At 40.7% G+C, this 16,858-nt stretch overlaps 1 protein-coding gene across 2 annotated transcripts; it reads right to left on the bottom strand.

Annotated features, from left to right (window-relative positions):
* Positions 1-5,286: 5,286 nt before the first annotated feature.
* LOC136755557 (sterile alpha motif domain-containing protein 9-like) lies at positions 5,287-16,480 on the bottom strand. Of its 2 annotated transcripts, none has more exons than XM_066712247.1 (4): positions 16,284-16,480; positions 13,264-13,362; positions 11,052-11,119; positions 5,287-10,726 (listed from the first exon to the last, which is right to left on the bottom strand). In XM_066712247.1, exons 3-4 carry the CDS (start codon positions 11,088-11,090, stop codon positions 6,146-6,148), a joined length of 4,620 nt encoding a protein of 1,539 aa, XP_066568344.1. In that variant the 5' UTR covers positions 11,091-11,119; positions 13,264-13,362; positions 16,284-16,480; the 3' UTR covers positions 5,287-6,145. The 2 variants fall into 2 exon arrangements, with proteins under 2 accessions (XP_066568344.1, XP_066568345.1); XM_066712248.1 differs by lacking the exon at positions 16,284-16,480 and adding an exon at positions 15,721-15,793.
* Between the last annotated feature and the right edge of the window lie 378 nt (positions 16,481-16,858).

Below are 16,858 nucleotides of genomic sequence, written 5' to 3'. Positions count from 1 at the left end.
ACATCCAGGGCACGAAGCTCCCGTTCCACCACATCCCAAAGATGCTCTATTGGGTTGAGATCTGGTGACTGTGGGGGCCAGTTTAGTACAGTGAACTCATTGTCATGTTCAAGAAACCAATTTGAAATGATTCGACCTTTGTGACATGGTGCATTATCCTGCTGGAAGTAGCCATCAGAGGATGGGTACATGGTGGTCATAAAGGGATGGACATGGTCAGAAACAATGCTCAGGTAGGCCGTGGCATTTAAACGATGCCCAATTGGCACTAAGGGGCCTAAAGTGTGCCAAGAAAACATCCCCCACACCATTACACCACCACCACCAGCCTGCACAGTGGTAACAAGGCATGATGGATCCATGTTCTCATTCTGTTTACACCAAATTCTGACTCTACCATCTGAATGTCTCAACAGAAATCGAGACTCATCAGACCAGGCAACATTTTTCCAGTCTTCAACTGTCCAATTTTGGTGAGCTTGTGCAAATTGTAGCCTCTTTTTCCTATTTGTAGTGGAGATGAGTGGTACCCGGTGGGGTCTTCTGCTGTTGTAGCCCATCCGCCTCAAGGTTGTATGTGTTGTGGCTTCACAAATGCTTTGCTGCATACCTCGGTTGTAACGAGTGGTTATTTCAGTCAAAGTTGCTCTTCTATCAGCTTGAATCAGTCGGCCCATTCTCCTCTGACCTCTAGCATCAACAAGGCATTTTCGCCCACAGGACTGCCGCATACTGGATGTTTTTCCCTTTTCACACCATTCTTTGTAAACCCTAGAAATGGTTGTGCGTGAAAATCCCAGTAACTGAGCAGATTGTGAAATACTCAGAGCGGCCTGTCTGGCACCAACAACCATGCCACGCTCAAAATTGCTTAAATCACCTTTCTTTCCCATTCAGACATTCAGTTTGGAGTTCAGGAGATTGTCTTGACCAGGACCACACCCCTAAATGCATTGAAGCAACTGCCATGTGATTGGTTGGTTAGATAATTGCATTAATGAGAAATTGAACAGGTGTTCCTAATAATCCTTTAGGTGAATGTATGTATATATATATATATATATATATATATATATATATATATATATATTATTCACTCTACTATTAAAGGAGTGTATAGGCCAACACAAATAATGATGCTTATCACAATATCAGCCTGCAAGGTGGAGTCCATGTTAATTCCTCTGTCCAGTGAAAACTCACCCAAATAATAATCACTATTTCACTGTTATTTTTATCTATAGCATCCTTCCAATAAATCCATGAGATCCATGTGGGATTTAAATATGAGAGCTGTTGGATTGTGTTTTCTTGCCCCCTCACTATAGTTTTTCAAATGTCTAAACAAGTGAACTAATTATATTCAAGGTTTGCTTTTCTTCATCAATGTTACTGGTTCACATTTTTCTCAGCAAGTGGCTGCATTAAAAAAAGGAAATAAACACCTGTTGAATCAGTCTTCTACTTTCAAAATAAAATTAAAACAGGATAAATGCACACACTTATATACAATATACAGTGAGGGAAAAAAGTATTTGATCCCCTGCTGATTTTGTACGTTTGCCCACTGACAAAGAAATGATCAGTCTATAATTTTAATGGTAGGTGTATTTTAACAGTGAGAGACAGAATAACAACAAAAAAATCCAGAAAAACGCATTTCAAAAAAGTTATAAATTGATTTGCATGTTAATGAGGGAAATAAGTATTTGATCCCCTATCAATCAGCAAGATTTCTGGCTCCCAGGTGTCTTTTATACAGGTAACGAGGTGAGATTAGGAGTACTCTCTTAAAGGGAGTGCTCCTAATCTCAGCTGGTTACCTGTATAAAAGACACCTGTCCACAGAAGCAATCAATCAATCAGATTCCAAACTCTCCACCATGGCCAAGACCAAAGAGCTGTCCAAGGATGTCAGGGACAAGATTGTAGACCTACACAAGGCTGGAATGGGCTACAAGACCATCGCCAAGCAGCTTGGTGAGAAGGTGACAACAGTTGGTGAGATTATTCGCAAATGGAAGAAACACAAAATAACTGTCAGTCTCCCTCGGTCTGGGGCTCCATGCAAGATCTCACCTCGTGGAGTTTCAATGATCAGGAGAACGGTGAGGAATCAGCCCAGAACTACACGGGAGGATCTTGTTAATGATCTCAAGGCAGCTGGGACCATAGTCACCAAGAAAACAATTGGTAACACACTACGCCGTGAAGGACTGAAATCCTGCAGCGCCCGCAAGGTCCCCCTGCTCAAGAAAGCACATGTACAGGCCCGTCTGAAGTTTGCCAATGAACATCTGAATGATTCAGAGGAGAACTGGGTGAAAGTGTGGTCAGATGAGACCAAAATCGAGCTCTTTGGCATCAACTCAACTCGCCGTGTTTGGAGGAGGAGGAATGACCCCAAGAACACCATCCCCACCGTCAAACATGGAGGTGGAAACATTATGCTTTGGGGGTGTTTTTCTGCTAAGGGGACAGGACAACTGCAGCGCATCAAAGGGATGATGGACGGGGCCATGTACCGTCAAATCTTGGGTGAGAACCTCCTTCCCTCAGCCAGGGCATTGAAAATGGGTCGTGGATGGGTATTCCAGCATGACAATGACCCAAAACACACAGCCAAGGCAACAAAGGAGTGGCTCTAGAAGAAGCACATTAAGGTCCTGGAGTGGCCTAGCCAGTCTCCAGACCTTAATCCCATAGAAAATCTGTGGAGGGAGCTGAAGGGATCAAATACTTTTTTCCCCCACTGTATGTGTAATCCACCTTTAGCTTTAAGCATCATGACTTTGTGACCTTTCATGCTGCATATCAATTTAAATTCATACTTAAATGCACACCTCCTCAAGATGACATAAAAAGATTATTAAATGCACCTGGTCAGCAGCCAAGACTGTTACACTTCCTGGGACAGAAGCATTCATCGGTAAGACAGCCTTTTATTGCAGTTACATTAGCAAAAATGTGCAGTATTGTATCAAGTTAATATTTAAGGCCCATATACATTAGTATGGTAGTACTTATATACAATTCCTCTCTAATAAGGGTATTGTGAAAATTGGGGGAAATGTTTGGAAATGGGGGGGAAATTGACTCATCAGTGGGGGGAATTTCGGAGTAGCATCTGGCAACCCTGTTTGTGTCACTGCTGCATGAAAGTGCGGGCGTTAGCACGCAGTGTAGTCTGAGCCAAATTAGTTAACGTTAGCTAACGCTAGCTAGCTAAGTAAATTGGGAAATTGTAACATTGCTAACATTATTATGGATCGATCCAACCACAACAACTGGCAGACTGTTTTTCAAACTGTAGTACGTGTATCCAAAAATACGGTCTGGTATTTCGACGAAGTACCGCTCTCTCGCACCTGGATTCTTGCCGGGCGGCATACACACAAATCTTTTAATTAATAACATAAATAAAATAAACTGTGCCAAAACGTACAACATTGTCCAGAATATGGACATGGGAAACTTTTAATTAAACTTTTTTTATTCTTTTTTATTGGCTGGGGGGTGGGGCACTCAGGGGGCCAGTAAATGCACAACATTAAAATACTGATCCATAGATATAATAAAATACACAAGAGGTAGACGAATCAACCAGGCTTACCGATAAAATAGTGGCATGTGAAACCCCAGCTGATAGAACATGTCTCGGTTGAATAACTTCTCAATCAGTAAAGCCCACAAGCAGGTTTATATAGAGACCAAATTGACCATTAGGGCACACGGGCTGTAATTCAAGGAACAATGCATCTAAGAAGGGATTTCTCGGAGTTCCATTAATCTTTATTGCAGCTTTCTACCCGTATAAGACTTACTTTCACCTCTTCTGTTATTGCCAGATTGTTATTATTTTAGTGTTCTCTTACATAGTTTGTAGTGCTTGTAGTTTTGTTTGATAGTGAGTTCACTGTGATGGATCTTATGAGGTGCTGACATTGTGTCTGGCTGAAGATGGACTTGTATCTGAATGTTCACCTGTCTATAGAAATCTGTATTGTTTTTTCTTAAAGTGTGAACAATTGGCCATCAAAGCTTAGGCCTAAGCTTCTAAAAGAAAGATCTATACAGGCATAATTAATATAGAAAGGTTGTCTAGTGTGGACAATTACAGCCAACCATAGGACTATATCTATTCAAAAGAATGTTTGTATGTAACTCATTTGTTTTGCTGTTTATTCCTTATTGTTTTGAGATCTGTTCAAATAGTGTCTGTGTTACCCTGCGTTCACGTCATGTGGGAATTATGGGAGAAACCACTTACTTGGTCAGAACAACAACTTGAGTGTTCACGCGGTTGACCTCAGCCGAACCCATTCAGATGCCGAGAGACTTTAATAATAATTATCACCAGATTTTGACATGCATACAACATTCAGATACTCTGAAATTCAGAAATTATCAAAAATGTAACCAAAATGTATGCTTGTCATAAAGTGCCATAGTGGTATTTTTGGCAGCAGTTATTGCTAATTACATTATATGAACGTTCTTGGTAGGCAAAAAAGATTGAATACATAAATAATTTGCATTGTATTACCCTTTACAACCAAATTTGATGCCATGTGTCTGGTTGTTTAATATGATTTCCACATTCATGACGTCAGAATTCTTGAAGTGGGAGAAGCTGGGGTACATCTCCAGAATTCACAAGTAGTATTTACAACCTGAAAGCTGACAAATGTTTTTTCAAGTGAGGAGTTAATATTTACCATCCTTTCCATATGACATAAATGCAGCTTTACTCATTTATTTAGCTGTTTATTCCCTATTGTTTTGATGCCCTCCCTGGAGTTAGGGCATGGCAGGTTAAGCAATCCTCACCCCCATGTCCTTGTGATGTGTTGGGGAAGCTTACTCAAACTTCGGTATACTAGCACGGTATACTGGCACCCCAGTTAAAAAAAAAAGAAGGGAAAGCTAATTATTTTCATTACACCCATCACATCTGTATCACTTTCTTTGTGCACTTTTTTTAGTTAAAGCTGTTTCTTTGTAACACGTGAATTAACTTTCACAAGATCACCAAGTGCTACACTTTCTTTGCGGATCCATAGAAAACTTAGCTTGCAGGGGATTTGTGAAAAGGAAATAATGTGTGGAAGGATAGAATCAGAACAACTGGTGTTCCACATTGTTTAAAATTAGATTTTGCTACTGATCTGCAGGCCTTCTATCAGAGCTTTAGCTTAAGGTACATCAAGGAATGTGATATCAAATATTAAAACAAGTACAATTACAAATATTCACCAGAGACAAAATTTTAAGTCATAATGGAAATTGATTCAAATGACACATAACTCATTTTATTATATATATTTCATTTTTAACATCAGTGCAGTCATAAGGTGATCAGTGCATACTAAAAGTAATTCTTAAGACTTAAATGGAAAAGCATTACACAAACAGGAGATACAGAACCCCTAATGTTAAAGAGGGAACACATTCAATAACATGTATTTTCAATTATTTAGTTTACTTAACATGTATATCCAAGGTGGCTTGCAAAGATTACAAATATTAAGAATACAAAACAGCTTTACATATAGTGGACAGTTAAATATTACAAAGATCAGGATATACAGTAACATGTACAAATCTAAGACTTAATAGAGACAGGAATGTAATAAGTAACAGTGCAACAAAAAGTACTTCAGCAGCAGATATATTTCTGTAATTTAGATTATTCATTGTAACAGTAAGACTGGAGTGATTCAACCTAAAACAGGCTCTACTCAGAGTGGGTCCTGTAACCTAGACCACACTGGTTCAATTCCACAATTTTACTCACTAACTTCTCTCTTCTCCCACTGATGGTGCAAAGCTAGAGGCGATCTGGCTGAGGAATACTTGAGTTAATGTACAGCTCTAAGTCTTGTGGGGAAGACAAGATGCTTGCAGGAGTATTAGCCTATTTTTAATTATTTGTTTTGCTTTATTTCCCATTGTCATTTTGAGAGAGAAAGTTCTTTCTTTTCACATAATTCAGTGCAGGGCAACTGTGATCTTCTACTTAGCTAGATAGTGAGCAGGTTATTTACTCAGTTTTTTTAGGAAGTCAAAATAAATAAGAACTGATGATCCCCCAAAAAACACAAAATACTTTAAAAGAAAAAACGTAGCAAGTAGCAAAACCTAATCAATACGTTTCCATTATGCCATGTCTTCCTGCAGTTGGAAGACACTGAATATCGTAGGCAAGGGGCCCGTTCATGGAAAAGCCCACAAAGAAGGTCACTCTGGTGCCATTGCACCTTCCATTCAGCTGGCTCTTGTACTCTGGCTTCACTGGTATCTTCACCTCTGGGATTGGCTCAGCCATTATGGCGTTGTTACACACTTCACCACTAACCTGCTGAAGAAGCTGACGAACCCTGTCCTGCTTCCAGATCCTGCCATTCACCCACAGGGAACTCGCCAGATCAGGGCTGACACACTTCTCCATTTGCTCCCTGAGGATCAACCGGTCATAACCTTGCTTCTTTCCCAGGTAGAAGTGCACAACAGGTTTCTTGGAATGCCAAACGGAGCCCATCTGACTCCAGAAGGAGTTCCGCATCCGAGACACATAGCTCCCCAGCTCCCCAGCTTCCCAGCTCCTATGACTGTAGGATGAAGAATACATCTCCGGCCACAGCAGTGCAGTAGCTATGAAATGCAGTGCCAGGCTGTCACTTTCTACGATGGGAATCTGAAGGACATGAATGAGCTGATTCATCAGTAAATGGTACGGGAATATGCGCTGTGAGCTTGGTTTAATACAGTGCAACAGGACATTAGCGTAGATAAAGTTCACTCTGTCTTTTACCTTGTCAGGGGAGTTTTTCAGTATGAAGGTGTACACTTCAACTATTTTTTCCATTTCCTGTCCAGAGGGTTTATTTGAAAGACAGTCAAGCAGCCCACAGTAGGTGTCTGCTCTATTCATTTCCAAAAACTGTCTCCCTTTAAGAATTTTAAATACCACTTCCTGGCTTTGGGACTTGAACAGCTCAGCAGGGTTAGCCATGCAAAAAAGATTAATATAGCAAGAGAAGCATCTGACGAGCTCCTCCTGGATTGTCTGTTCCCTCCGCAACTTCTGAACGTACCTTGGTGCCAAGTTTATAAAATAGCAATCAAGGAAGTCAAAGAGCCTCTTCATATTGTCTTTTAGGTTGCTGAGTAATTCTGAATACTCCTGAAGTACAGGAAAGTAACATTCGTGACCTTGCTTGCTGTCTTTTTTAGCAATGTCCTGGATCTTAATGTTTCCTGAGAGATATTCGGCCATTATGTTGCGACGCAACTGGTCATGGTTGAAAACAGGGACTTTTTCCAGGATTTCAAGTACAATTACTGCCACTTGGATCTCTCCTAGACAGCCAGCTGTGTTGTAGGATCTGTTGTCTCTCCTTGCTCCTGGTTTAGCATGAAGCCTGGATTCCTTTCTGGCAATTTCCTGTGTTTCCCTAAATGATTCAGTGGCAGCCCTGGCCAACTTTAGGTACTCTTTCAATTTCTCTGGTGCAAGAGGGGGCTTATCATGCTTAGCATTGGCTAAAGTATACTTCAACTCATGCTTTATAACTTGTGCACAGGTGTCTGCAACGTATGAATTGTCCCTGGCAAGGTCCTTGGCTTTCTTAGCCCACTCCCTTGCCCCTCGGAAGTCTTTCTTTTTGAGGTACTGGTACCTTGCCAGCAGCTGTGCAATGATGGGTTGTTTGGGGAAGCGCTTGGCAGCATTTGAAAGGACAATCTCTTCTGATCCTGGAGTCTCTTTCATGATGGCCAAAATCATGGGGGAGAAAATACTTTCTTCTCTTGAATAATATTGTCTCTTGACCAGCATGCCATGAATGTCTTGCATCAGCCTCTCTTTCCCCATGACGCTCTCATAGAAGCTGTCTTCGGTGAGCAAGAGGTTGGCAATTTCACCTTTGGTTACTTTGTAGGTGGTGGTCAGTTCTTGCAGGCAGTACTCTGCCATACGGGGGTGAATGGTACGCACAGCTTCATAGGCCACCTTGGCCTCCACACTGCAGCGGGTTACCAGGGTGGCGAACTTCCCAAATTCATCCTCAAATTTCAGAGAGGCACAGTATGGCTTGGACTGCAGCCCCAGAAATTCCTCACAGAGAGAGACAGAGAGTGAGGCACCCTGGCCATAAACATGCAGTAGCGCCAGTACAGCAATCAGCTGGCCTTGTTTGTGTGACAGATTAAAGCCCTTCAGGGTGTTCCTGGCAACCCCCTGAATGTACTCTGGTAGGAAATTTTTCTTCATGATCATGAATCCATAAAAAGTCTCTGCATTGTTGTGCGTCTTCTCAATCTCCTCCAGCTTCCTCTTGAACTGGTCCTGCTCGTTCAGTGATAGGTCATTCCCAATGAAGACTGAGTCCTGGCAAGGCTGCTCGGGCACCTCCGTTCTCATGCAGTTCATCACTACTACCAAGGGGTTTCGGGACCCAAGGTCCTTCTTGACAATCTCTTTCTCAATGTGCTGCAGTAAATCACACAAAGCATCTATTTCTTCCAAATCATCCACCAGCAGCAAGACAGGGAGGCAGGGAGATTGTTCTGCAACACCATATGTTAGCAATCGCACCACTTGTGCTGCAGCCACTGCAAAATCCACGTTCCTGTCCCTCAGCATGGCACACCGGAACTTGTCCCTCAGTGACCACAGGATATGCATTGCCAGGGTTGTCCCCCCACAGCCAGGGAGGTGGCACAAGTTGAAGGAGACGCAGGCTTGCTGTAAGGTCATCAGCTCAGGGATTATGGTGTCTTTGATGAAGCCAAACTTGTCCCTTTTGATGAACGGCACAGAACCTGGCTCTTCTGAGAAGTAGAAATTCCACCAAGATACCTTCCCTCCCTTGTAAAACCGCTCCTCCACTGACTGCCTGTCCATCCCACCACCACCCTCACACTGGTTGACACAAAGGATGCTGAGGGTATCCATGCTATCCTCATCCTTCTTTCTCAGGAGGACCTTTCCACCTCCCAGGCAGGGCAGGAAGCAGCTGGAGCTGCGGTTTGTGGACCACAGACTAAGAATCGTGCCATTTATCTCAGAGAGGCAGAGCTCATAGATGGACCTTTGGGTGATGTTCACCCCACACTGAGCACTAATCAGGTTTTCCCAATTAGTGAACACTGTGTCATTTTGGCATATGCAAAGTATCTGTTCAGTGCCCCCCAGCTCTTCCCAAAAGTTGTTAAAAATCTTCAACATGGGGTCCATTTTATCTGTAACACTTGACAGTAGCAGAAAAACCACCAGGAACCTCTTTGGCGGGAGGACATCCTTCCTGCACAAAAAGGAAGTGACATCCCTCACTGATGCCCCCTTTTCTGTCGACCATAACTCCAGATCTGATGGCTTCACTGGTCCTATCTCATTTGTTAAACATCCATTGCAGAACACCCAACTAGTGTTCTTGGTCAGCTTCAGCCTTCCTGCAATGTCCTCCACTGCCTCTGTGATTTTGTACTCCTTGGGGAAGTGGGCATTGGTCTTTCTTTGGTCTTCGTAGTACTTGTAAAGGCCATTTTCTGCTGACTCAGGATCAAAATCCAAAACGGCAATCAGGTTCATCTCCAACAAGAACTCCAGTGACTCCAGCTGCATGGCATGAGACTTGTTGGTTACCAGCACATACCACTCAAAGTGGGACTTGTCCAAGGATCGAGTGCCACCTGTAATCATCTCACTTAGCCGGGAGCCCTGGACACTACTCTTGACAGCAATCAGATGCTTTTCCTCTGCCTCTTTTCTCATCTGCGACAGCTGCTTCACCTCACTTTCAACAAACTTGTTATACTCCTCCATGGGCTTGCATTTGGAGGTTTCTGCCATAAGGTCTCGGCTTGTAGCACCATGGCGAACAAAACATAATTTGCATTCTTCTTTGCCCTTGACCTTCCTCTTCATCTTCTTCCTCTCCACATTGTAAACATGGTAAACATTTTCCTGGCAGACTACATAAGCCGGCACTATGTCGACCTCAATCACATACGTGTCTGAGCTGGACATGTCGGGGTTCAACACCTCCACAAAGCGAGGAGGCTTAATGCATTTGTTGGCCACCTCCACATGCTTGTATTCAAAGTGTCCTGCAACAGCATTTAGCAGCTCCTTCACATATGCCTCCTTGTCAGTCACACGCACACCCAAGATTTGCCCATGCTCAAAGTGTGGGTTGTCTCCGACCCCAAAGTGGATGGTACCATTGGTGCGGCTGTTCATACAAGCTGCTGCAAAACGGATGGTCTCCTCAGTGAACTTCTGCATTTGGTCCTTGGGCGTTGTGTGAATGAAAGCCTTGAACTCATGGCAAGGGTCAATGAGATTAGATGCGCCAGTTTCTGGCACATCCAGGATCCTTTTCACCGTATATCGGTAGGCATCATGGAAGCAATGAAAAGGGTAGGGCTTGCATGGTCGTCTGATAGAGATCCCTTGGCTGGTTGTCTGCTCCTGCTTTTTAAGCTGGGCTAGTTCATCCCTCTTGTGTAGCAGCAGCATAGCTGGCCCATACTTGATTCCCATGTGCTGAAAGTCAGACTTATTCAGCAGAAGAAAGCTGCGCCCATTGATGTCCTCATCATACAGGACCTGGGCACAGCAGTCATCCAGCTCTGGCTCTTGAAGAATCCACTGTTTTAAGTGGTGTTTGGTCCAGTCCTGTATGGCATCGGGCAACGATATCTGGCTGGACGGCTCTGCCTTGGAAGAAGAAAAAAAAAGAAGATCATTAAATAAATCCACATTGAAATGTATTCATTTGAATGACATCTTAATCCAAAGCAATTTAAACAATCAAGGCAAAGTAGCCGGTAAGGCAGAAGGCTGTACACTGGATCTTCACACACAATCTTCTGGAAATAAGTGCAGAACATTATACATAACTACACACTGCCATCCCAAACCGACAATAGGTATGTTCCCTTGATGACTGACTGAGATTTTAAATATAACTAACTTCCCCAGCCATCACCTGGAATATTCCCAGTGGACACTGAAGATTACTTTTGCCTACTAGACCCAATACCTCTTTTAAATTAATTTCTGTTGATCCCGATTGCTCCATCCTCTCTTTTGTCTTCTCTTATGTAATCACTAGAGGGGAAAAGAGAGAAAGACAAAATAAAATAAATACATATATTTCTTTAGGGTTCTCTATTGTTTTCCCCGTATCTGCTCATGGAAATGAAAACAAATGGCTACCCCAAAAATAAATCTGGATTTATCATGACTATTTATTTTTTCACTACTCCTACAATATTAATGGCACCATCAAATAAACAGGAGCTGTGACTTCTGAAATGCTGTTAGTAATAGGGCTGTCTCCAAAGGTTCGAACGTTCGAAGTAGTGCTGCAAGCTTTTAATCCTTTTAAACTTATCATAGCCAACCATTATTAATGCCATTATTAAAACCTACATAACAAAATACACTCAGTTGATTTTTATTGGAATGGGATTTATTAAAAGAGCACATGCAAATACTGTTTATATATACATATGCATACATTATATAGATGTAGCACTGTGCCTAGATACTACATAAAAGAAGAGAAACCACTTAGTATAATTCAAAATACAAAATATACAATAAATAAACGATATAATGTAATACTTGAATTTAGTTGTTGAAAAACAAGCTTATAGGCAGTGCATTGTTATTATTATTATTATTATTATTATTCACAAACATTTTATTTAATATATATAAGTAAAATGGTTTTCAAAATACTACCCCATAAATCTGCAATAAATTAAATACTGTACTGCATCATTGTAATGTATTCTAATGGAGTAAGAGGCTGGGAAAGGCAGAAGTGTGAAGGGACTACTGTAGCGCCACCGCACCAAATAAAGGCTTAATGGGCGGTGAGGAAGGGAGGAACGTAGGGAGACGTGAAGGGAGGCGGACGAACGAGTGAGTGTGTGTGTGTGTGTTCAGTCCCCGAGACCTGTGTGTGCTGCAGTAATAATTAAACCAGTTGTTGTTGAACCTGCAATGATGAGTTGGGTCTACTCCTTGGAAACCCCCAGAAGCGTTACAATACTAAACAACACTGTCCCACATAGCCAATCTAAATTAAAACATTAGATTGGTATACTGCACATTACTTGTATAAAAGTTGCTGGATATAACTAAGTTCGAAACTGTCATAAAAAGCCCCTCAATTGCCACTGTCATATAAGGAGGCATTACACCAGATTACATTTAAAAAATTTATTTCGAAAAAATACGATTACACTGATAAAAAAAAAAATGTTTCTTCAGAAAGAGCACTATCCCCCACCTGCCAGCATCCCTGTGGCACCACTGCGTTATTCTGCATTATTGTTTCTTTATCCACAATCTTGGCAGCAAAGCGTGGTATAATATAATGGAAATGCAAAACAAAACAAATGTTTCGACAAAGTTGCTGTTTTTGGATTTTTTTGCTAAATACACAGAAGACCCCCAAAAAGCTTCATGTAAATTTGCAACTGAAAATTGGTATATCACGGAGGAACGAGCATTTTCCAGGTTAATTTAATCAACATAAGTTTAAATTATTATGCGTTATTTATTAGGCTTAATGTGTCAAATGCATAGAACTGAAAGCAGCGCACTGGAGATTATCCGTTTAGTACGCAGCTCCATACTAACTCTGCAAGTTCGTTGTAATTGACCTATTAATAATACATTTTTTGACTATAATAATTATAATGATGACACAAACTCTGTACTGTGGAAGGGAGTCTTTTTGTTACAGTTAACCCAAATGTTAAGGTTACTGTGTTCCAGTGTCTTTAGTATTAACTACTATCCGTTAACAACTACTACTATTAAAAATACACTGACCACCACTATATCCGTCACTTTATCTGTATTGAATAAAATTAAAGTTAACATACATACGTCACTGCGCACACAGTTTATTATGAGTAGGGTGCTTTTACTGGAAGGTTAACCTGTTTCATGTAAGTAAAATCAATATAAACTGTGCTTGTAAAAATCAAACAAAAACATGATTACTGTTCCGAGTTTTTTAACTACTAGGGGATGTTTAATTTTGTTAAAATGATTATCTGTAAAACAAAAATTATCAATTATGATCAATTATGCAAATAAGCACCAACTTCAAACCTTCATTCGGTAAAAATGTACCCTTCGGGACAGCTCTAGTTAGTAGCACTATTTGGCATCATGTCAGTATGAAGTATGATAAAACATTTTACTATCAACATATGAATATAAATGCTTACCTGGCAAATAAAGTAGTGGGAAGTAGTCATATGATTTATGGACACCTCACAATGGATTCACAAGCTGGGCAGCAACAACAATAACAACACGTGTGAGTGCTGGAAGGCAAAAACAAACCAACACATTACATTTCCATATTTGAAATAAGGAGCATTTGGCATTTCCACAATATTAAACATTTACCATCCTTATCCTAGATAAATACATAGTTGTCATCTGTCATGCAAATAAGTACAGAAAAACTGGTGCTGGTAATGGAAACAAACTTAGTGATTTGGTACATTGATAGTTACATGTGTGGCCAGTTTGCAAAATAAAATGTATTTTTTTTTTAGATCAAACTCAGAGCCTGAAGACTATATTACATTTATTATAGAAATTGATGGAGTGACAGTCATGTGTACACATTCCCTGTCTTAGCTCCGTTCAATCAACTGGAATCTTGGAACAGATTTCAGAGGTTAAATCAGTGTTCAGTGACATTGTGCATGAATATAGTTTAATTAACACTATTTATTAGACTTAATGATCCACTGAACAATATAGTTTCAAATGAAGGGTGTGAATTATTTCGATGACAAGTGGAAATTGGTTATATGATGTTCCTTTGAGGCATTTATAGACAAATGAAAGTACTGATGTTGGCTGTGTGTTCTAGTGAGTGCTCACTACCATTTTCTTTCTCTGGCACACCATCAATCTGATTTTATTGAAGTTTACAGTATGTGACGTTCTGACAGGTTTCTTAGGTTACTGGTGTAAGCAGGACCAGGTCAATATTGAGCAAAGACTGGATTTATGTGCATAGTAGACTTGGCACAAGGCCTAGTTCTCAGAGTTTGAGTATACCACTTGTTTTGTGGGTTTGGGGAGTCATCAATAAATTTGCATGCGAAGTCTGACAGACAGAATGCATATCATTAAGCAACCTGATCCCAAAAGGAAATGTTACTGTGACAACTGTCCACATTACCCAGTTATTATTATTATTATTAGTAGTATTATTATTATTGTTTACCATAATGCTTTGCGGGTCTTTCCGTTTCGGGAACTGGTATGTGTCAAACAAGCTACACCTGTTTCTTTACCTCCTACATTATTAATAATAACTACCTTATTAATATTATTATTCATATTATACATTGCATTTATAACGCAGTCTTATTATGTCCAGGCGCTAATCTGAAGCAAGAGTCAAACCAGACACAGTAGAAAGACAAACTAAGAAAAAGCAGGATAGCCAATAAAGGGGAGCAAGCAATACAAAAAGCCTAACAGGATTTTAAAACGTGCAACTAACAGAGATCCTTACAAACGTATTTAAAAGGGTATTTTTTAAGACGTGTCTTTAAACATCATGTGTAGCGGCGCAGTGCGCAGGCGCGGCGCTGCAGAGGCTCGGACTGTATGATCAAATTAGTGCCGTAAATAGTAAATAAATAGTAAATAGTGTCCGACGTCATTTTGAACGCACATTAATCAGATGGAGCCGCACTCGTTTCACAGTCAGTGTGCGAGGAGGACAGGGAATATGCACACGCTCGTGTTTTTCTTTTCTTTTCACGCAAGTTGTGATCGTATGCATCATCCAGGGTGCATGTACATTTAAATATTGTGCTACTATGCATACTCGTATTGTCTCTCATTTCAGGGGAAAAAAAAAAGTATTGGACTGCTCAAACCTCAAACCTTAAATAAAACACTTGCAAGTAATGCTGGAATTATGTTTATCAAAATAGTTGTTTGTTGCAGCCCTAGAATACACCGCCGAACTGGTGTCCCCCATGCCACAATGTAGTAGCAGCGTTCCCAGGCTGGAGTTCTCATATTTTTTAAAACAATGGCCCCAAAATAAATGTAGGTCCTATTGATAGTATTAAGGGCCCCCTTTAAACCTCCAGTAATGTTATTCTGGGGCAGTGTTTGTGGAACTGGGAATAGGCACCCAGTGTGTGATATTGCGATGTGAGCATTACGAGGGTTGTTTTCTAATATTTAAAAGATATTCCCCAAAATCATTCCTGCTCCCTTTGATATTAGAAAGGGTCCACTTCTAAAGTACAGTAGTTTTATGTTGGGGAGCAATTTGTGCAACTGGGAATATCTTTTAAATATTAGAAAACAACCCTCGTAACGCCCTTAATACTATCAATAGGACCTACATTTATTTTGGGGCCATTGTTTTAAACATTAGAAAGCGAGCCTCGGAACGCTCACAATGCACTTATTATTATTATTATTATTATTATTACTGTTGTTGTTGCTGCTGTTAGTATTAAAGTTAGGTATTATTTACACTATGCAATACAATATTTTCAATTAAAAATTAAAAATTTAATTGAAGGCCCAGAATAAGTATTTTTCAGTTTTGCACGTCTTTGTAAATCTTTCCGGCGTTCCGGGTTTTACCCAGTCCCCTTGATGTACATGCTTTTGTTAAGTAAATGCATGCATACTTGTTTTCTTTGACTTCCTGCTCGGATAAACCACAATCATCAGCTAACTGGACATGGAGTGTGTAAGTCTGTGCACATCTTCTGTATAAGCAACTCTTGGTTACCTAGTAACAACAAAGAACTTTCTAGTATTTCGGTGGCGTTCGTAATGCGCAGGTGTCCGCAGTTCTGCGCGGCTCCACCAATGAGATCGGCGGGATTGTGCAGATCTGCGCGACAGTGCGGAAATCTGCGCTACAAGAACACGACCTGCTATTGGGTGCTGCGCTTCTGAATATTGCTTCTCTATGCGGAAGACGAGAGAAAATGTTTTTTTTGTTTTTGTTTAACCAAAAAAAGAATAGCACACACACATATATAACAGTTTATATAAGCGCTAACTGAATTAACATAGCATTATTAAGTCTTCCCACCTCTGCCTTCCCTCTTTCAGGAAAAGCAACAATGTACACAATGTACAGGTTTAATAAAATGAAATAAAAATGAGCATTTTTTTTATATAAGTCTTTCCAATTGTGATATCTAGCAATCTGAAAGAAATAATGTGAAATCTGACTTCTTACCTTCAAGTGGTGCGGGTTTAAGTGCCTCCATTGGATTTCACTATCCTGGCAAAACATACTGTTGACGGATTATTACTGGATGCAAAAGCCACTTAACACAGATGTGTGTGTCCTGGGAAGAGAGCGGTGTTAGTATGAGTGCAGCACAGCCCCGCAGCATCCACAGCCCGGCCCAGACCTCTCTCTCCCTCTCCCTCTCTCTCTCTCTCTCTCCTCTCTCTCATCTGAACTTGATACTCGGACTTTCGGTTTCGTTTCTCCTGAATTGCGAGTTTTGTTTTTCCTCCCAAATATATCAGTCCTGACGATGAATGCCATGCTACTTACCTGTCTTGTTGAATAACTGCTTGCATTATGCTTTGTGTTTAAATTGTAAAGTGTGAATACATTTTTTTCCACACTGACTAAGTTTAGGCTAATATTATCAAAAGCCCATTAGGACATATGTAGATGGATGAAATATAATTATACTATCCGATACGAAGTCCTTAGCGCTATATTTCACCTCATTGTCCGGTGTGCTAGGTTTGATCCGATTTTTTTACATTACACATTAGGGGTTGAGTGCTAATGAG

This window comes from Amia ocellicauda, chromosome 8 (assembly GCF_036373705.1).
Source record: "Amia ocellicauda isolate fAmiCal2 chromosome 8, fAmiCal2.hap1, whole genome shotgun sequence".
Classification (NCBI taxonomy): domain Eukaryota; kingdom Metazoa; phylum Chordata; class Actinopteri; order Amiiformes; family Amiidae; genus Amia; species Amia ocellicauda.
Note: the sequence above shows the minus strand (reverse complement) of the source record. Positions and strands in the feature narration are given on the sequence as shown.